General features: G+C 42.3%; 1 protein-coding gene across 7 annotated transcripts in view; it reads left to right on the top strand.

The window, feature by feature from the left end:
- Window positions 1-22427, top strand: part of ANKRD6 (ankyrin repeat domain 6) — an 87846-nt gene that overhangs the window by 56671 nt on the left and 8748 nt on the right. For 4 of the 7 annotated variants that reach the window (XM_066179562.1, XM_066179558.1, XM_066179559.1 and 1 more), the window contains 7 exons: window positions 7001-7099; window positions 15293-15391; window positions 15903-16001; window positions 19228-19326; window positions 20244-20342; window positions 21928-22026; window positions 22263-22340. In XM_066179562.1, coding sequence (XP_066035659.1) covers window positions 7001-7099; window positions 15293-15391; window positions 15903-16001; window positions 19228-19326; window positions 20244-20342; window positions 21928-22026; window positions 22263-22340 — 672 coding nt within the window. Of the gene's footprint in view, window positions 1-7000; window positions 7100-9461; window positions 9777-15292; window positions 15392-15902; window positions 16002-19227; window positions 19327-20243; window positions 20343-21927; window positions 22027-22262; window positions 22341-22427 lie in introns of those variants that run through there. The other 3 variants (XM_066179557.1, XM_066179556.1, XM_066179563.1) reach the window with 2 other exon arrangements.

The following is a 22427-nucleotide window of genomic DNA, read 5'->3' as shown; positions in this document are numbered from 1 at the left end:
CTCTGAGGCCATCCCTGTAGCTCACCAGGTACTACAGCATTGTAGCTTCTTTCCTAGAAGTTGTGGGTCATCCCTGAGGAGCCCAGAGAGGGAAGATTACAAAAGCTGTCGCTGTTGTCATTCTGGATGCATCCCAGCATACTGACAGGCAGTACTGATGAGGTACTTGGGTAGCCTGGTGACAAGCCCTGCTCAGAGGAAATGAAGTCAGATCTGCAAGACTGTGGAGGAGTGCACACAGAAGAGCAGGGACTCTCTCAGATCAGCAGCCATGGCTGTGTGTACAGGGTGTTTTGAAGGCACACAGAATCTTACTCCTCCCACGCTGTGAGCCAGAGAGAGCTGAGCTCAGTGCGAACCAAGAGGTGTGAGACCAACGCGGTGCCCTGACCAGAGCCCATCCGTTCAGGCTCCGTGATGTCCTGTCCAGGTGTACACAGTGCGGAGTTTGCATCTGGCTCTCACCCAGCCAGCCAGCTGCATTGGGAGAGCTTGTGCATATTTGCCTATGAAAGGCTGTATAAACATACCCTGGAAGAGCTTGGCTTGCTAATCTGATGGCACACAGAGGCTGGAAGGAGAAAGAGCTGTTTAAAGTTAAGGACAAGGTTGTCACAAGAGCAGGGACGTATAAATTAAACTCAAGTATATTGAAACTGGAAATTTGGAGAGGTTTTGTAGCCATCACAGCAACAGGTTCTTGTGCAGTCTTCTACTAAGCAGAACAAGCACAAAATAAGGGCAACTTTCAGGATAGAGGTTCTTAATTTTAGAATGGAAATTAGATAGCAGACTTTTTGTAGTGCAGTAAAATAGACCAATCTTTCCGATAAATTGAAACCCAGAACCCTCTTCTCCCCCAAGATAAAACTTATTGCACAGTGAAGCATAAAAATAAATTTATTCATGTGCATGCCTTAGTTCTGGTTTACCTGTATGCTTTCTGATTATATTAGTAGTTTTCAGTTTGTTCTGCCTAATCATAAATTATAGGGGTTTCCTTCCAAAAAAGAAAAAAAAAAAAAAGCATTTGGTAGTTGTCAACCAAACTTCCTGCTGAATTCTCTGGGTTTTTTTGGAGAAAGACACATGGAGACAAAGCTCTTCGGAGGGAAAGAAAATGTTTCCCCATTCTCAGCAGGCTTTAAATGTATTTCTGATCCGCATCTGTAAGCACAGACCAATTGTGAATAACATCGCAGAGCCACAGATTAAAGTGTCCAGCACTGAGAGATAAATGCTAGAGTTCTTTATTCAAAAAGAATTAATTGAGCATAGCTCAAGAAAAATGAAGGATATTTTCTGTAGGAAACCAATTACTAGCAAGTACCTTGTATCTGACTTGTCCACTTCTGTTTTTGTCCTGTGTGGAAGGTCATATGATGTGGTTAATTGTTGCCTCAGTAAGCAACGACTCAGCTGCAAAGTAGTATTTCATTTTTGTCACTTCTGAGTAGATGATTTCAGGAAAAAAGAGGAAGAATATGAAAGAAACAAAATCCAATGGAGAATACACATACACATGTCCAGGTGCTGACTTCAGCATTATGGTGAGGATGCACTTGTTCCACTTTGACAGCATTACTAGCAAGGCATCTGTGCAGGTGAAGTCAGTATGGAAATGTGCACCTCCTCTGACTCCAGTGACGGACACTTGGTCTCATTCCAGATTTGGGGCCTTTTAAAATATGTAAAGAGGAGGTGATGTCTGCTGGGGCACACAGGTGACAGCAATCTGACATCAGGGAGCCCACAGTGGGCTGGTGGCACTGTGTGGCACATGCATTGAGCACTTGTTGTGGTGCTGGACCTCTGCCCCCAGCCCCATGGGGTTGTGACCCAGGGCAGGTGTGGTGCTCAGCAGAGGCTTTGTGGCTCTCTTCTCAAAGCGCACCTGTTTGGTCAGGGTGCTCTGTTGGTGCTCTGCCTGATGTGACAAAGAGATAATTTCCATTTTTACACCTTTTTGTTTGACATTCTTTACAGGTGTGAAATGTGTAGCTGATTCCTTTATGAAAAGGGAAGAAAATACTCTGAACAACTGGTCATACATACTGGCTGATCCAACAAGCAGGTGCCCTTATCAAGTACTTTGATGAATAAGCTGCAAAAACTGGAAAACTAAGAACTTAAGCCTTTTCTTCCAAGCAAGAAGGCTGGTCGTCCCTTCTTTCAGTCCTTTTGTAGTAGAGCTCTCTTTCAGTGAAATTATTTATAGCTGCATCTTTGACACAAAAGCCCTGGGACTATTCCTGAGCTGATGTGCCTTGCTATCCTCCTAGGATGTTCTTGTCCTTTTCCTGAGGGTATGGGGTTCGCATGGCCAGGTTTTGGTAGCAGGAAGAGCTATGGGTGTGGTTTCTGTGAGAAGCTGCTAGAAGTTTCCCCAGGTCTGGCAGAGCTACTGCCAGGTGGCTCCAAGATGAATGTGCTGCTGGTGAAGGCTTGGCCAATCAAAAATGGTGGTAACCCCTCTGGGATAACTTATTAAGGAAAAAAAAAAGTTATAGAGAAGATGTAATTACAACCTGGGAACAGCAGTGAGAACATGTGAGAGGAACAACTCTGCAGACAGCAAGGTCAGGACAGAGGGGGAGGAGGTGCTTCAGATGATGGAGCTGAGATTCCCGTGCAGCCCATGGTGAGGCAGCTGACCCCCTGCAGGCCATGGAGTTTCATGGGGATGCAGAGATCCACCTGCAGCCTGTGGAGGCAGATCCATACCAGAGCAGGTGGGTGCCTGAAGGAGGCCTGTGAATCCATGAGAAACTTGTGCTGGAGCAGGTTCTTGCTTTGATCATAGCTATAAAATGGAATTCTGCAAAGAATGGATCATCATTCAGAAAAAAAGCCCTAAAGAAATGCAAAAGGTAGTGCTTCTGTTTTGAGTCAGTAATCGTTTGATTTAACTTTTGAAGTAGTCATGTTATGAACATTGTGGCAATACTTTTATAATGCTGGGGTACTTTAAGTCTCAACTTCAGAGCATGCTGAGTTCTTTAAAGCAGCCTCTCTTTTTCTTCTTTTTTAAGCTAAGACAGAAACAAAAAAATGAATGTATTTTGGTGCTTTCACATATTTGCACCCCTTCAGTTTGAAAAGCTATTTGTGTCTGTTTTAAACAATAAATAAAGATAAATTAAAGGGGACTAACAAACACTTAGAAACTTGCTGAATGCCTGTTGAGGTCAATGAGAAGCTTTCTGCTGACTTGAGTGAGCAGGTTATTCATGGAGAACAGTCTAACAAATCATCAGTGTGAACAATGTGATGGGACTTGGATTTTGCTTTCAGGCTCTCCAATAAATTGTGGACAGGTCTGTTTTTTGTGAGTGCAGAACAGATGAATAAATAACAGTCCTTGTGCATCCCAAGAGTAGGGTGAGATGGAGAACTGAATGTACCTGCAGAAAAGTACCTACACATACATAAACACAAGGAAAGATCATGGAGCTCATGGTGCTAAGGCCCCCTGTATGGGTTTGGTTGTGGAGTGCATATACACTGGCAGCAATGCTAAGAGGATTCTGCTTTTAAGTGGCGTGTATCGACAGCTGCCTGTCAATGTCTGGAAGTTGGAGCACAGATTTAATGCAAACAAACATCTACCCTTGCATTTTACTGCTGAAGTTCATGTGTCTGTTTGCAGTGCTTGGCTGCAACCCGATACACCCCACAGCTACAGCAGTGTGTCACTGTTGGAAGTTGAAGCCTTAGTCCAATAGGTCCCATTTATTTTGTCAATAAGTCCATGACACAGGACCATTTGTATGATTTGTTGCCTGATGAAGCAATTGTTTACATTTGAATAGAAGTTTAAATTGCTTTTTTTTTTTTTTTAACATATGAATGACTGCTTTATTGGTTCATTAATCCCAAGTTGTAGCAGTCCCTCATTTGTATTTTTAACAACCCCCAAAACATTACAGTTCTTATTTGGCAAGGCTCACAAACTTCTAAGTCAGTAATCTGCATGTGGAACAGTCCCTGGGCTTGGTGCTGTGTCCTTGAAGTGAGCATCTAGGAGACACTCTGGTTTGTATGTTTTCTTTCCCCTTAGGACCCTTGTGTGCATTCAGATAAACCCCCTCTTTGCTGCTGCATTGAGTGCAGAAGGTCTTTGTGGAGGAGACACACAGAGGGAGTTTTGTCTCTCTGCCTTCATCTCTCTGCTCCCTATATATTTTGGGTAGGATGAATGGTGTGAGAGAAGAACTTGGTGGACTGGTGGTTTGACTTAAAGACATGAAGGCAAGAGCAGCCCTGACTTGTGGCATGGACTCATTTAGTGTTTGTCTCCAAAGCTTGCTCTATTCCAAGTTCGTCATCACAGCATGAGGGAGGGGCACCCAAACTGCCTTGTCTCTTCCTCACAGTTTGTTCTGGATTGGTGTGTGCGTATGTGTGTGCATTCATACCTGTGTGTACCTATGCGTATGTATATATTTGTGTGGGGATTTGATGTTTGTCCAATGTTTGCATTGCCTGCACTGGAACATTGTCCAGCTGTACCACCCATCTCTGCTCTCATTTTGATGTTGCTGGGAAGAAAAAGAAAATCTGGCATTGCTGGTTCTTGCAGAGTTGTGATTAATCTTGAGATGATCTGTGCTCTCCAAAAGCCTGAGACTCTAATCAAGATAATATGCTGGAACTGATCTTCCTTCCCAGTCTCCTCTTCTGGTTAGTGTCATAGTTTTTGTTTGTAGTGTCCCTTTAACATAGGAAGAACTCAAGGACTGCATGTGTGCAGAAACTCTGGTTCCTGAAGGCGTCTCTTTAGGATTCTCCAGTAGGTGAGATGCCTCTCAACCTATGTTCTGGATAGAAAATCTGAAACACATGAACACTCTGGAATAAAAATGATCCTCCAGTTCAACCATGCCAGCAGGCATAGTTCATGTGGCAATTGCCCAGGAAGGTGTGTTTGGTGAGGAAAATATGTCCCTTGTATTCAAATAAACTCCTATTCTGCTTTCATAGCTTACTTTTAACATAGTACCTTTAACTTCATGTCAGCATTTTTTAGTGGTTAGAGCTGGTTATCTTATCAGAAAGTTTCCCTGCTGGAATATATATTCGTGTTGCTGACACTTTCCTTTTAAAGCATATGAGCTGACTTCAAGTTGGGTTTGTTCGGGATTTTTCCTTCCCCATGCACAGAATGCTATAAATTGTTTTCATGGTGTATTAATAACCTTCCAGGAAGTGAGATAGATGCCTGGATTAGGTGATTTACTTATTGGCATTAAGGAATGTTGAAAGTCAGGACCCATAAATCTGAATGTGCTGAGGCACACATTCATAATCCAAATATAACTGTTCATTGTTGGGAATGATTTGTCAATTTGGGCTTTTTAAAAATTTTATTTTATTCTTTTTTTTTTTTCTTTCTTTCTTTATTTCTTTTCATCCCTCTATTGTCTGGGGATTTTATGCCTCCTGCTATTGAGTTAGCTGGAACAGAAACATACCCCTGGCTCTCCTCCAGGCTGATGGAGTAGGAAGTGGCCAGTGCAGCTCAGTGCCCTTAGTTATTGGGACAGGATTTTAGGGACCTGTGGCCAGATCAAACCAGAGGAACCTGGGCAGGAGGCTGGATGATGCCCAGGGGCAGTGGTGACAACAAAAATGAGCCCTTCCCATGCCTTTAGCAGGGCAAGAATGGAAGTTTCTCTCACAGGACTGAACTGCTGCTGCCAGCAGGGGAAAACATGCAGGTTCTGAGAGACCCACACGTCATAGTGTGAGCGAGCATTTTGTCCTCAGATCTGCCCCTTTAAGTCAATAAGGTAGGACAATAAATCAACACTTAGTGTTTCTGAAGCACAGCACAACTAATCAGTAATGGCCCAAACATTTTGCCCTCAGCCATTCTGTTGATTACCTACAGTGTTTTTCCTTGGAAGAGGCTGAGTTAACAAGGCTTTACCAGATATGTGGGTATGGGGTTTGCTGTAGGAAAACAATCTTGTCTTGAGCTTGGTTCATTATATACTTGAAGTAGTTTTCTTACTGAAGAAGTTGCTTAAAACCTCAGAGAGCCAGTGGTTGCCTTCTGTGTACTTCAAGCCACTAGCCAGACAGCTCCTGAAGTGTTTGCCCCTTCTGTGGTTGATGTATTAGGGCTGTTTATCTTCCTTTGCAGGATAAATCATTGGGTGGAAAAACTGACAACAGCAGCAGTAGTGAAGGAATAGATATATAATAGATGCAGGTGAAGAGTCACATAACTTTTAATGTGATCATCACAAAATGCCTAGTGGAGAAAACAGCATTCTTTGTGAAGATACTTGATGAATTTCGCGATTGCTGGAATCCCGTTTTCTTTACTGCCATTAAATAATCTGCAGTGAACAGTTTTAGTGTTATTGTTTCACAGATTCAAGGTGCTTCACTCACTGTGAGATTTTAGAGAGAGAGAGGTAAAAATAAGTATTGTCTAAAAAAACCTGACAGATCTTTAGCAAAGTGAAGTTGGTTGTCATACACGTGAAGTTCACTTGGAGTGACTACAGGCCTTCCATTCCTTTTCAGGGAATCTGTCATGTGCAGCAGCTCAGTAATTCTTATATCTGTTGCAAAGACAGTGTCCATTACAATATATTAGCCAGTTATTGCAAATTGACTGTACAGAGGGAAGGGGACAGCAGTTGATAGCTCTGTGCTCCAGAGGGACAGAAACAAAAAGGTCATGAATTCTGCTTAGGCATGGACACAGAGCCAGATCTGAACTTGTAAGGACGTACCCTTATGTGAATGTAATATCCCTTTTGTAGAGTGTCATCAGCATAAACTGAAATGTTGCAGAAGGTGGAGAAGTTTTCAGCTTTCACAAAACCAAGGTAAAGCCTTTGTCACACTAATGCATGTCAGTTGCTACTATTGGAGGTTTCAGACAGGTGCAAACAGAAGAATGATGAAAAGGAGATAAAACTCTATTCAACTACCATGCATAAAAATTCATCTTAAGGTACTATTATTTTCTTCTCATTCATAGCATGGCCGGACCCCCTTGCATCTTGCTGCCTACAAGGGTCATCTCCACGTTGTCCAGGTTTTATTGAAGGCAGGTTGTGATCTGGATATTCAGGATGATGTAAGTAGATGCAACCTTCTAATTTGGGGTGGAGGGGAAAAGGTGATTTGCAAATAACAGTAGACATTCACTTCTTTGAAGTAGGATTAAATGGAAGTAAAATCTGTCTATTTTCCAATTCAGAGATGTAACCTCTAATTTGGAGATGCAAAAGTGCATGGGAAACAATGTAAAATGTGGTGGTTTTCAGTGAATAGCTTAGTCCTCTTGTTCCAGCTGCAGAGCTTTATAAGAGCTCTGCTTGTGCCAGGCAGGTGTGAGAGTCATCATCTGCTGCTTCTGGTGGAAATGCATTGGGAGTTCATTGTGGGAACCCACTGGAGGATATCAGGTAGGGGACACAACCCGCTGCAATGTTTGCCTGAACTGGGAGATGCTTTTTGAGTAGACACAACCCTCAGCATCCAGAACAGCTGCCCATAGCACAGTGCTGTGCCATGGGTAGACCATCCTGATGGCACCCTGCTTCATGTGGGGGTGGCACATCTCTGAGGTTATTGTGTGGTGAGGCATCAGCACAAAAAACAGCTTTGAATTTAGCCAAGGGTAGTTTGTGTTCATTTGGTAAAATACATAAGTTGTTGGAATTTCTTGGGTTTCTGAAAGAGTAGTTCTAATCTAGGAGTGGGCTTTAAGGTACTTTGGAGTGACAGGTAATGTGGTTTTAGTTCCCTTGCTGGTGAAAAAAGGTATATGCTGAAATGTGCAATAGCAGTGGAATTACCATGATTTCTCCAAAATAATTACTAATTTCTGATGGCATGCTGGAAGAAGTTGGAGGTAGGGTTGCTTTTGTTCCCCCTGTAATATATATAAGGTGGAGAGTCTTCAAAGGCCATAGAGGTCCAAAGGTGTTAGCAGAGGCACCTGTTTGACTAGTACTAGGACACTGGAAATGTCTAGGTGCCTTTTAAATATGCCCTAGGGCATTTGTTTGCACCTAGAGAGTTAAAAGTCTTAGAAACTGGAAAACTGGTTTCTTTCTCTGTGTGAGTAGCTGATTCCCTGTGAGACAGGAGCAGTCTGCCTGACAAGCTTGGGGCTGGGGTACTGATGTGGCCAGCTTTCTGCAGGGAAACTTGTTTTTCCAGGAAGAAAATTTGTTTCCTCCTATTCTTTCCCTGTGCCCATCTGTGAAATGGAGCAGATTTACAAGTGCAACGGGGGGATCAGTTTATTCAGATGTATCCTGGGTATAGTTTTTGACTTCTCCCAGCAGAAATGGTTCATTAGGTATTTAAGACAAAATTGCAGATACTTTCCAAATACAGCTGGTTTTCCTGAGAAAAGAAAACTACTGATTTCAGAAAGCAAGAGCTTCCACTGATTTGGTCAAATTGAGTTTCTGTGGAAACTGTTTTTTGAATAAGTCTGGTTCATTTGTTTTAATCATCTAGGAATAAAGTCAACACTGTTTATATGTAAATGTTATAGCCATGATGGAAAAACAGTAAATCAGTGTTTAGCATCATTTCAGTTCAGTGAAGAGTCTTGCACTTGTAGAAATACTCAGCTCATTATAGACATACTTCCTTATGAGCTTCTCAGGGGCTTTGTTCATAACAATTGTATACTGCTTCTAAATGTGGTGAATAATATGAGCAGAGTAGATGCATACTGGATTCATAGATACTGTTTCTTTAAAATGTATTTTGATGTGTAGCTCTGTATTTAGTAGTTGTAGTAATTTGGTTGGGATTGAGGAGAGCCTAAGGAGTTCCTGAATTTCAAAGGGTATGTTTGGCTTTGTCTTCTAAGAGGAAGTCTAGAGCTCCAAATGAAGACTTTTTGCTTGCAATAGGTATTAACTAAAATATTTCTGCTTTCCTTTTACATAGGTCTTCAAAGAAGGTTCTCTGCTTATGGCTTCTCCTTGTATAATTAATTTTTACAGTTTAGGCCCCACAGAATATGTTTGTAGTCACTTTTAGTTGCAATCTCTTGATTATGCCTTCAGTCACTTTTACTGTGTGCTTATGTGGCAGTGAAGGCATCTTAGTCTCAAGTGTTGATTAACATCTGTATGTTTCATTGTTTTTCAGGAATACAGATTTAGGTTCAGATACGAAAACATCTGTAAGAGTGGGGAGTATTATATTTAATTGAAAAGCAAATTATTTTGTTGGTTTTGGTCTATGGCATTGTTGTGATAGCGTGCAAAAATCCAAAAAGATGATCTACATTTCATTTTTCAAAATAATGAGAAAAACCTAAACACTTTATTTTGGACTTTTGATCAAATTCAAGACTAAGTTTTAATTACCCAGATGATAAGCAGAAACTTAAAAGCTGCTAATTGTTGTGGAGAGATTAAAATGCTCCCTTTCATGTTCTACAGATATATTCCCTAAGCACGGTAAGAGCCTTAAGAATTAGTTGAAGAATGACCTCCAGTGGCCTGGAGTGGGATTATTATGAATTTCAGCCGGTGGAGTCCAGCTCTGTAGAATATGCCACTCCGGGAGCTGGCTCCTTCCTTCTCCCTGCCAATACTGACAACTCTTACTGGGATCCCAGTGCCATCTCTCAGTGGTCAATGAGTGTCCATACAGCACACACCTCAGAAATAGTCCAGGAGAAAATTGTCCCGGTGAAGGAAATCAAGGATGAGAAAAATAAGAGAAACCAGAAGAGAAAGGCTAGGAAGGACCCTAGAAGATCAGAAAGAGAGAAGGAGGTTAGAACTCTTGTGCATCAGCCCTGCCTTGCACCTGACGCCCGTCGCGGTGCATGCTGCGAACCCGCGGTGCGGCGCTCCCGCCTGGCCGCACTCCCTGCGCTGCATGGCTGCATGGCCTGCTTGGCGCTCCGTGCTCTGCATCCATCCCTGCCCTGCCTGCACCCTTGGAAATCTAACTGGGAAAGCAAGTTGATCTAAAACCAAGCCCAAAGGCCCCAAAACTTTCTTTCTGGAAGCTCCGGTTTAAGAAGCAGAAAATTAGTTTCAAATGGAACAATAGCCCAGGGTTCATAATCATTTTTAGCTGAATGAAAATATGCAAAGTGGCTTATTGCTGTGGTCCCGTTTCATTTAAACTGTAATTTGTTTTGTTCATGATTATTTTTCATGCCTTGATCACTTCTGCTGGTCATGCATCATCATTTATTGTGCAGAGTGAAGTTGTTCTTAACTGTGTATCGTGACTGCCTCTCTAGCAAAAGAGGAGGAGAGCAGCACAGAGACACTGAGAAACGTGAGAGCATATTCAGTTCCCTTTGTGTACAGCTGCTTCAGGATATTCACATATGCTTGTATGCTCCTGCAAGGATTTAACACTTGGTTATATTTTAAATTTAGAGCATTTTGATACTTTTTTTGTGAATTTAGTGGCTTGATTTTATATTATATGACTTTACAAGTGCTGTTCAGCACTTTGTATCAGGGATTGAAGTGATGAGTTTTTTTCTGGTTGTTTTAGTGGTTTATTTTTTCGTTGGCCAAAGTTGTGGATACTCTATCACTGGAAGTGTGCAAGGCCAGGCTGGATGGGGCAACCTGGTCTCGTGGAAGGTGTCCCTGCTCATGGGAAGAGAGTTGGAACCAGATGATTTTTAGGGTCCCTTCCGACCCCGAACCATTCTATGATTCTATGATTTTGGTGCAATCCTCCTGCACCAAGATACTCTGTTGATTTCTGCAAACATAGAAGTGAGAAGGCAAAGTGTCACATGGGAGAAGGGCCTTAAAGGATATTGTGCAACTGTTGGATGCTCTGGAGAATGGGAATGTGCAAGAAAGAATGTGGTTATAGGTTGGGGTTTTTTAAATCTGAGAAAGGAAATATTAACATGTATTACAAACTAATGTAAACCAAAGCTCATTAATTTGGGTCCTTGGAGTCCATAATAGAGACTCCAGTAACGCAGGAGAGCTGTCAGAAGTCTACCTGAGACTCTGTTGGAAGTCAGTTGTGCTGTTTCCTTTCCCTTGGGGTGAACTTCACATGTAAATAGATACCTGCCAATTTCCAAGTGCCTGGTCCCAGTGGTTTTAAGATAGTGTGCACATGAGGAAGCTCAGGGAGACAGTTGCAAACACCAGGACACTGAGCAAATGCCAACAGCCATGCCAACAGAGAAGTGCTAAAGAAAGGGTAATTCCAAAGTCCACAGGGAAAAATCAAGATTTAGGTGTATGCCTTTCTTCAGGACTCGCAGCTTATAAGCCTCTCCTGAAAGCAGCTGTGAAGAGCATGGTTCCCCCCGGTGGAAATGTACCTGCTGCTGTGCAGGAGCCCTGTTACAGGCAGAGCTCTCAGATGTGCAGTCCTGCATCCTCTGCATCAGGGCATGCAGATTTCTATCCCAGTCTCCCATTGTCAGCTTTTTCCTATCCCAATGAATGCCAAGATTTTTTCCTAAAAGTGGAGACCGTTCAACACTGCAGTGCTGCCTCAGCAAGACAAAGTGAGTGAGTACTGCTACCTCTGGGCTACTGTGGAAGATCCAGTAGCCACTTCCTTCGCTGGCTTAATTTTGAAGGGTGGTGGCTGTACCTACGGCATGTGTGAATCTTCTTCCATCATGTGTTACAAGGGCACTCACAGGGCCAGAGAGAGGAGGGGAGCTGCCTGCATTAGGGCTGTGCAGGGCCAGGGTGTGCCATGCCACCGTGATGCAGTGCCCTGCACCCACCTTGCGAGCTGGCATTTCCAGAGCATTGAGATGTTGGAGTGGAGTCTCCTGAGTCTGAGCTGCCTTCAGGGCTAGGCAGAGTTTGAGAAAGGGGGTTTAAGATTCACCAGTGTAGACCTTAGTGCCTTACTTCTGTTGAGCCTCAGTTAAGTCTTTTTGGCTTTGGGCCCACATCTGCACTTGGGCAGACTGTTGTTTTTGTCAAGGTCATGTTTCTGTGACATGGCACTGGAGTTGTCTCTCTTCATTGCTACTGATCTGCAGTCTGTTCCTAAGGCATAAATCTCTTGGAAACAGGATCATAAATTGTGCCCAACATAATAGTCTGGACAGTTATTATGCATTTACCGGTGTAATTGCTCTCTGAGCCTCTGGAACAGACCCGTAATGCTTTGCTAAAAGCAGAATTCTGTTAAGTGCTTTCAGAGAGTGCTTTTTATTATTTCAGCAATTAATAAAAGGTACAAAACTCAGTGATTACTGCCTGAAAATTCATGCTGTGAAAAAAACACAACACGTCTGCTTTCTTGGACTCCATGAAAGGCAGGGCAGGGATTTGCTCTGCTGATGATGGGAGGGAAGGCAGGTTAGAGGGCAGTGGTGCAGGCATTGTTATTTATAGGATGGCTGTGCTCTCCATGGCTGGGTTGCTTAGTGGCTGTCACACAGAAGCCATCACAGCCTGGTGGTTCAGCCTCTACAGCACTTCAAGCAGTTTAAGGTTAACGTTTGTGCTGAGGTGTAAGGGAACACTGGACCAGGTGCTGCCCTGTCCTGCTGTCTGAGGGGTCTGGTGGTAGGGACAGACCCTCACCAGGGCTGTGATACATGCTCTCTCTTCACTGGGAGGTGCCTCAGTTGGTGAAACAAGGTTTGAAATATCCTTTGACACTCCCTGTTACATGGATGAGGTGCTTATTTTGTCCAGTCAGGGTGTGGATTGGACCTTACTCTTGGATGCTCATGTAGGGAAGATATCATAACCAAAGCCCATACAGTGGGCAGGAGGCACTTAAGCCTGCTTTTTACAGGACTTGTGACCCTTCACCTTCTTCCATTTCAGGGACCAGAATGTATTTTGGGACAAAGCTTAGGCATGGCTGAAGCTGTCCCACTGCTGCTCTGCATCCCCAGTGTATGGCCCCCAGCACACAGGTTGGGATTACCAAGGAGGGCCTGGTTTTGCAGCAGTGAGGTATGCTGCCCCCTTTCCAAACAGACAAATGTGTCTGTATAAAATTTAAATGAAATGCTGTTAGAAGTAGCTGTCATATCAACAAAGCCCCAAAAGCTGAATAGTCTTTTACCTCACTGCAGTTACTGTGATGGGGACAGGAACAGCCTTGATTTAAACTGTTCGGTGAGAAGATCCTTAATTCCAAACCAAATCCTGTACAATGCATTCTATCCCAAATTTGTCTTCTCCATAGTAATTTTCCTGACTGTAAAGCAGTGGGAACCAACCATTCATTGTTCAGATTCCTTCCACTGCAGTGGCAGTTGCCATTTTGTTTTAGCCTGTTTTACAATATGTTCTCTAGGTTTGCTGGTGCATCAATACCACTTGGCAGGGGTAGGTTGGCAGATTACTTTTCACTTCATGATAGTCAGATAAAATGATTTTTGCACTGTCCCACATGACTCACTACTGCAGTAACAGTAGCTGTGCCATTATCAAAAATCAGATAGCAAATTCTTCCTCAGTTTGTTGGCGAGCAGATTTCCATGTAGTCATAGTAACCTATAACTATTTGACATTTGTACTTGTGAGATGGTATAATTTGGACATTTTCCATAACATTTTGGTTGTCTTTGAACTCGGAACAAATACAGAAGTTCAGAGCATTTGCCATGCTGTCAATTTTCCAATACTTTTTGTTCCCACTTCCTGGAAGCTTTACTGTCTTTGTTGAAATCTTTTTAAATGTATTTCCAGTCACAAGAACAAAAGTAAAAACATGTAACCTCTAGAAACAACAAAAAAATAGATAGCAGGTTTTTAAAAAGCACCTTCAACACAATTTTTAAAAATCAACTTCATCATTATAAGCAATTTAATTATTTACTGGTAGGGATTACTGAAAGGTTATGGCTGGCAGTGCTCATTTTTTTATAGATTAATAACTATTTTGGTGTCATTAACACAAAAGAACCCCACCAAGAGCAATTTCTAAGTCAGCTGCTAATTGCCTTTGAGAACAAATTGTTCAAATAAGCCAGTTATCTAAAGACTTGGGCACTCTAGAATAGAAAATACAGAAAATCCTCTAATTTTAGTATTTAATATAATGTGCTATTATTTGATAAAGAATTTTAGCAGAGAAGTTTTGTGTCTATTGAGGACTTGGTTTCCTGCAGGCTTTTTTAGGACACATGGCATATCTCTGCCTTGTGTGTGTTTGTGGTGACCATTATCTAGATAAGCAGAAATGGATTGGATTCCAAATCTGTTTATTCATCCCAAAAAAGTCTGTGTACAGCTTTGAAGCCTGTCTCTGTTCCTGGACTCAGGCTGTGCTTTGGCATTGCTAGTTCGAAGCAACTTCAAAGGAAAGCCGAGACCAGTTGTTGTGGCAGCAGTGGAGCTACTGCAGCTCATTTTCCCATCGATCCCTGTCTTACATCTCTACACACTGCGTCATAAATCCTTCTCTTGCTCCTCTTTTATCAGGTTCTCACCAACATGTACATATAAACCATGCAGATAGTCCCTGATGGGCAGGGACAGTGGTTTAAGTTTCTCTAGTCTTCAGTTTCTGGAAGGATTGCGGAAAAGTAACCTTGGGCTCTCTAGCTCAGCAAATGAGTTCAGCCGTTGTTAGAGAGGAGATAGATGGGCAGTCAGACAGGATGACCACATCAGCATAATTTCTTTTGGGAAGTTTGTCTTAAAGGAAATAAACTGATGTAGGAGACTTGCTTGTTGCTGCTACGTGGTGGGTCAATGAGAAATGGAAGTTGTTTGGACCTCACGATCCCTCAGTTGCTCGAGGGAAACAAGTGGATGGTCCGGCAGGTTCTCATCATAAAGTTGCCTCCACTCTTAGCCCTAATTGGTAAATTCATCAGAGGTGCTGAAGAGACCGATCTCATCTTGTGCTCCTTATCCTAAGCAGGGCTGATGGAGCAATCAGAGCCAGAGCAGGAGAGCCTTATCCAGTTAGTGTAAGTCCTGGAGGATCATAATGATGAATTACGACAGCCTGTAATTCCCTTTAGTTCCCTACAGACACTGATGACTATTAGACACATAGAGCCAAATGTGTCCAATTCACTGCCTTCTAATATTGCCATGTTTTTAGAATGCTTCAGCGCTCTATATGGGATTTTGATGACTTGCAAACTTCTGTAAATGGTGTGAAGCTCTGATACTTCTGATAACTTTGTTAATCTTGGAAACTTTTATGGTAGTTGTTTAGGGGGGACTGTTTGCAAAGGCAGCTTGGATTTAAATAGTATGTGTGTCGAAGATGCAGCCCCTCTGTGCGTTGTCTGCATTTGCATTAAGTCAAAATGAGGTGGGAATTGTACCAATTACAACTTTGCTTCTTTTTGCAGGGTGACCAGACAGCATTGCACCGGGCTGCTGTTGTAGGGAACACCGATATAATAGCAACTCTGATTCAAGAGGGCTGTGCTTTGGACAGACAAGACAAGGTAACAGACAAAACAAAAGCCCTGTGGGATGGCAGCTTCGGCAGTCAGTAATGTTAAGGTCTCAGAGATAAAGTTACAGTTTATATACTCCTTAGTACATGTCTGATGCTTCCAGAGTAATTGGAACAATTACATTGAAAAAAAAGAGCTGTACCATCTCTTTAATGAAAATTACTGATTTAGTTACACTTTTATATTAGGCTGATAGTTTTTGGTTTAAGAGTCTGTTCTCAGCTCATTAAGGGATGAATTAAAGGAATGTACAACCGTACTATGCCCTATGCAAAAGACTGCACAGTTCCCATGATTATCCCAGAAACTTGAGAATCCCAGTCTGTAAGTTCAGTTTAGGAGTAAATATAACTAATTTCAAGTTCCAGAAAATAACAGTATTTTTACCCTCTTCTAAAAATAAAATAGAAAATAAGCTAGTAGGAAATGAAAATATTTTTAAGAGAGTAGGTGGGTTATACAGCCCCTAAAATTCTCCTCTTGTGTGTGTGCTCTTCAGGATGGGAACACTGCTCTTCATGAAGCTTGCTGGCATGGATTCAGTCAGTCTGCCAAAGTGCTTGTTAAAGCAGGAGCCAACGTTCTTGCCAAGAACAAGGTGAGACCCATGGAGGAGGAGCTTTCAATTCTGGTCTAAGGTGGCTGATTCTCAGAACCGGAGATTTCTGGCCATGGCATTTCTCAGCAGGTGGGGGAGCAGCTCTTAGTGGGATTTTTTTTCCTTCTTTTTCTTTTCATTTATCACGCCTGGATGGTTCATCCACAGGCATTAGGAAATTCATATTTTGACAGCTGACACAGGAGAAACTCAATAACGCGTTGAATGATACATTAATTACACTGAGGAATACTGCCATTCCTGTGGAAATCTCCATGGTGCTCTAATTTATACTGAGGAGCTTCATTGTGATTGGTGTGATTTAAAATGGAAATGAATTGTACTAATAAGAAAATGGTATTGAAAATCTGTTTTTTTCCAGAATTTAAACAGCCAAAGGAATGTAAGCTACAGAGGGAAACAAAACAAAACAAAACAAAAAAACAGTGCCTTTTGTTACTAAGTTCTTTCTAATATATTAGCATAGTTTCTTTCCAGAATCTTGTAATGAACCTGGGTTATGTTCCTTTTGGTATTTATAATACCTTGAGAGCCATTTAGAGGAAAGAATGACAAAGGGTTTTAGTTCCACTCTAATTGTTATAACTCAGGGGCACTTCAATTCAGTAACTCAGAAGTTAATGGAATAGTCCAGGAAATGGTGGTAGCAGCCCATGGTGTGAGAAGGCTTGGATGGCTGTGCTGCTGGGTTGGTCAGATCACATGGCTGGCACTGTGCCCTACATGACAGGGAGAGGGCTTTGGGATTGCTTTCGGGGATCTCTGAGCATTTTTGGTAAATGTGTCTCTAAAACAACAACTGAAAGGGGCTGGGAAAGAAAGGAGACAGCTGGTCAAAGTCTAAAATTTAGAGTAAAAAGGCATGTTGCCTGGGCATTGTGATTCTGTATGTGCACGTGTGTACAGGCACTACAGAAGCATATATTTGTACAATTCTGGTGACTTTGTGGTCTGCAATTATATCATCTTTGATATTATTTTATGTGTATTCCTTCTTTTGTATTACTTCAACTACCAATTTTTTATTTACTGTAATTACTTTTGCTGTAATGTCCACCTAGATTTGTACTAGGGTACTTTAGAAAACTTCCCATGCTTGACTATAAGTCTTGCTCCTATCCTTGGATACGCTTGTCTGTGTATGCACATACACTTCTGTACAAAGGTGTGGGCTTAAGATGCAAGTCTGGTTATCCGGCATGCTTGGGTGCCTCAGGGAATTAGAAGATTTAGCTTACAATCCAGTTTATGTCAGCTGGAGGCAACCTCTCTGGGAAAGTATGTGCACAAAATAGCTCAGCAAGGTTGATGGCTGAAATATGACTGGCAAACTTAAATACTGCCTGAGCAACTCCTGTGCTAGTCTTTGATGTCTTACCCTTTGCATTTCACTCTTTGGGTGGTTTCTAATGGACAAGATATATTCTCAGGAGCTGCTGAAAAATGTGAGAATCGTGCATGTTTGCACGTGCTTTTACCCCTTTTCTTTTCAAGAAAAATGAAGATCTTAAGTCTACTTAATCCCAAAATGGTTTCTCTGTTCTCTCAGCTTTTTGTGTTGCTGATGACAAGGCATTGTCATTCTGACAGCTTTTCTGGCAGCAAGGGTTGAGTGCCATGTGCAGGAGCATCCCACAGGCTGTTGACTGACACCTGGGCATTGTGTGATTTTGGATGGATGGGACAGATATGGGCTGCTAGATTTGCCAAACCTGTGAAACAGCAGAAGATGGGAAGGATTTGACACTGCGTTTTGGGTAGCTGTATTCCTCCTGCACAGCAGTCAGCCTGGAGGCGCAGTTTATTTTCATTTAAGTTGGCTTAATAAAACCTTTTCTGCTGTGATAGATCATCCAGTGAGATCAGTTGTAGCCTTATTTTTAGATTCTCCATCAGTCTGGAACATTTCAATGAAGATTCCCAGACTGGTACAACTTGGACCCTGTCTCCCTCTCAGAAGTTGGTGAGAGATTTGTCACCCCCATGGGAGATGAGCCAGATGAGCCACTCTGTGAGCTCTGACCCTTGGCACTAAGCTTCTTCCCGAATTGAAGTCCTCACCTGCCACACAGGACCTCTGCCTTCCCACCAGGGCCAACCTGCCAAACAGCAAATGATAAAGGCATTGCAGAGGCTTTTCTGTAATGAACCTGGGAGGGAAAAAATTGACACTTAAACACAATTTAGTTGAGAAGAAAAGTGTTCATGTCTGCCACAGCTTAGAGACTACATTCAGGTCTTTAATATGGAAGTGAAGACCTAAGACCACATCTAAGAGTTGGCTTTTGTAATTCAAACCCTGCAGCTTTGATCTGTGTCTTGAAAGCAAGGGGGACAAATCAAAGGGCATAATCAAGGTGAACAGGCAGCGTAGTAAGCCTGGTAAAACCTTTTTACCTGAGGTGATTTAACTTCTAGCTCCCAAGAGCCAAAACCCCTGAATGTTTCAGGCCAACAACAGCCAAATGCTGCCAGAAAAACTTGTTAGACCAATAAAATCGTTCACCGTGTTAGAAGGACAATACGCAAACCAACACTTCTTTGATTTCTGTCCATTTCTGCACATTTTCTTCTTTGAGGAACCATAGCATGTGATTCTCTGGGGCTTAGGTGTCTTTTTGCCCTCCCTTCCCATCTTGGCTGGAGACTGGCATGCCTCCTGAGCATCAAAGCTTCCTGATAGCCTAAAATCTGTATCCTGCCCAGTGAGAGCACCTACAGACCCAGCCAGACTTCAAGCTGGTTTGTGTTACAAGGAGACAGGAGTTGTGACCCTGGTCTGCTCAATACCCTGCAGCAGTCGTGGCTGAGATCAAAGATCCTGTGCCATGGCAGTTTGGTTTTGTGTGTCTGTGCGTGAGGGCAACCCGAAACACAAGAATTACAGTTCTTTAAATTAAATATTTAACACTGCTGTTTGAGACTAATGAATGAGACAGCTTCTAGAGTTCTTTCTTCCTGTAAACAGATTTGACCAATGCAGATATCATTATACTGTCCTATTTCTGCCTTCATTATATCCCAGGTAAGCCATTGCCAAAATGAAGTGGGGATTTAAGTCTCCGGGTTCATTCATCTCATATCTTTGGGAAAACAACAGTTTCCCACCCTTGGGTGGATCTTTGTGTGTGAAGAAGGTTTTATATTTTAATGCTTATGTCCAATTTCTAAATCTGGCTTGTATATTTTCCTGTATTTCTCTAAGGCAGGTAACACACCTCTTCACCTGGCTTGCCAGAATAGCCATTCCCAGAGTACTCGTGTTTTGTTACTTGGAGGATCTCGAGCAGACCTCAAAAATAATGTGAGTTTTGGAAATAACGTGTTCATTTTTGTGTGACTTTGCTTTAGGTATATTGCTTTAACTTGTAGAAATACTCAGAAAGGCTTTAAGTGATGATTTTTATTATAAATTGTATTGAAAAAAACCCACTGCCCAACCATTGCATTCATCATGCACAGGATTGTTTTTGGTAGGACTGAGTGATGCACTATTTGTACCCATTTCTTGAGCAAGGATAGAAGGAACCAAATGGGGTTTTGCTGTTGCACAGACAGTGGTGGAAGGCTTCAGGTCTGCAGATCATATATACTGTGTGTCAGTCTGTCAAATGAGATAGGTTCAAGGTGGCTTCAGTTTCAGATGGCTTTCCTCGTATTTTATAATTATTCTGTCACGATAAATAAAGAAAAAAACAATCTGCAAAAGGAAGCCAGATATTTTTGCCCTGCTTGATGATGAAGTGGGCAGAGAAATGGAAACCTGTGGGGTTTTGTGCAGCTCCCAGGCTCAGCTGCACAAGTGCCACCCTTCATGGGAATGCTGCTCTGGCTGCCACTCGTGTTTTCTACATTATGTGGAACCCTAAGTTGAGATTCCAAATTGCATTGGTTTGTGGTTCAGAAAAACAGATTTAATGGGAAAATATAACTAACTCGGGGTTTGTAGAGCCAGTAAAAGAGCATTTTATTTTTCCAGTATTTCACATCAGTGGTTAAAGAATTCATACTCTCACCTTGCCTGATCCCAGCTCTTGCTAAACTTTCCCACCCATGACAGCTGATTTTGTACTGCAGAGAAGACAGCATTGCTGTTCTGTGGAGGTGTATGGTGTTTACTGCTCTTTCTGATTTAATAGGGTTATACCATCCCCGAACATCATGACAAGTACAGGCTTTCTCACTGTGATTACATGCTCAGAGCTTTGTTTCTGTTTGCAGGCAGGAGATACCTGTCTGCATGTGGCTGCTCGTTATAATCACTTGCCCATCATTAGGGTGCTGCTCAGTGCTTTCTGTTCTGTCCATGAAAAGAACCAGGTCAGTGCATGAACCTCATTGTGACTCTGTGCCCTTTGCATATGGCCAGTTGTTGGGAAGAGGAATTCCTACCCAAGTAATCCTGCTTCACTCTCTGTCTTCCACTGTACCACCAAATGCCTAAGCTTTTAAGAATAGCCTTAAAGTAATGGCATATCAGTGGTTTATTATTTTGCCATCGCATTTGCATTATTTCTTTAAAGCATTGCTTATTTATGAGGTGATTTAATGATCTTATAGCCATTACAGAGACATTGTGAAGCACAGCTCACTGACATTCAGATGCTATTAAAGTGTGAATTCCTCTGGAATATTTTTCTTTGCTGCACTTTGCAGCAGGGGGAATTAAGAGGACATAAAAGTGAAGACAAAGCATGCTCTAAATTCAGAGTAATGATCAGTCCAGCCTAGGATTAATCATCCATAGTTGTTTTATAGGGAAGCAATTGATTGCTGTACCTATAGCATAGCCTAATTGGGTGGTAGAAGGGAATGAAATTAGTACATTAAAACATGTTAAATCTGCTAAATAAACATATTATGTGGTTCTTAACCACATTTTCTTATGTTCTTGGGACATCTTCCATGTGTAGTTGAGGATCGTAAAGATGTTTTCTGAACTGTACATTATATGTTCTGTCTTCACTATAAGATATTACAGCAAACAAAATGGGTTTCAGCATGTTAAATTTGCTATGTAATTTTATTTGGAAATGAGTTTTTTAACTTGCAAAATGAGCCACTGAATATTAAGATCAACTAGTGTGAACCTGGCCCAGAGAGACATCCCTTTCCTTCATTCCCCAGCACTACCTGAAGTTGTTCCATATTTGCCTATAGAATGATTTGATTTAGGAGTACACCTCATCTAAGTTAGCAACAGGCACTAGTCCTGAGGAAATCTAATTTTATGAAGGCAAAATGCATGACCAGGGGGACAGGAAGGCATTATACACCCATGTCCAGTCTCACCTGAACAGTTGCTGGCTCTGTTACCAGTGCCCAAATCTGATCATGGCTGTCTTCACCTCACTGCACCAGGACAAGGGCAGAGCAGTGTGTTAGTGCTGGGCCCAGAGTGCTTCCTGGCTCTGATCCAAAATCATTTTTTCCTGAGGAAACCTGTGAAGAGCATGCCAACCATCTCGTTGCTGGTATTTCCCTGAGTATTTCTGAGTAATGTGATACATGACCACCTGCACACCAAATAATCAAACCTGGGGAAAAAAAAGAAGAGAAGGTTGTGGTGGGAAAACTTGTTCTACCCTCAGATGTTGTATCCATTTACTGGAGGTAGAGCTGGGCTGTCTCCAAGCTCCATCATGTGTCACTTGGTTTAGATAAATCAGATCACCAGCATGCCAGCTGCATTTCTCAGACTGAAGTAGCTCCTTTCCCTCTCCTGTCATCTTCCTCTCCACTCAGACGTTTTTTTATCAACCAGGCCTTATTTAAGCTTAGTTGTTGCATCACTAAGTGTAGTTTTTTTTTGTGTCTGAGCACACACACTGAAGAACTGTGGATTCTGTAGGGTGAGACCCAAGGACTAGTGTCACAAGTTTGTTTTCTGCTTTCTGACTTGCAGGCAGGGGATACTGCACTCCATGTAGCTGCTGCTCTAAATCACAAGAAGGTGGTGAAGCTTTTGCTGGAGGCAGGGGCTGATGCATCCGTTGTCAACAATGTAAGCAGGACACAGAGTTTCTTTGGTATTTTATATTAATGTAGAGTCCCTTCAACCTTCTTCATAGGCTTAGTAGAAGATGCTTGGTTGTGAAGAGTTGAATTGTATCTGGGTAAATTAATGCAATTAGTCAGTTTACTCTGGTGCACAGAGTATATACTGAACTTGGTTGGAGAAGTTCCATGTGTTCAGTAGCTTGTGTTTTGAAGGAAATGCTGTTTTCTTCTTTCTCTCAGGCAGGCCAGACCCCTCTAGAGGTTGCCAGACAGCACAATAACCCCGAGGTTGCGCTCCTGCTCACTAAAGCATCTCAGGTACATTACACATCTCTCCCCAAAACACACGTAACACATGGAGCTGAGGCCACTTAATCTTGGGAGGCTGCATCCCCTGCTCCTTCT

Source organism: Chamaea fasciata, unplaced genomic scaffold, assembly GCF_029207755.1.
Source record: "Chamaea fasciata isolate MVZ Bird 193981 ecotype frontalis unplaced genomic scaffold, bChaFas1.0.hap1 SCAF_3, whole genome shotgun sequence".
NCBI classification, from domain to species: Eukaryota; Metazoa; Chordata; class Aves; order Passeriformes; family Sylviidae; genus Chamaea; species Chamaea fasciata.
The sequence above is the reverse complement of the archived record's forward strand: the minus strand, read 5'-3'. Positions and strand labels throughout refer to the sequence as shown.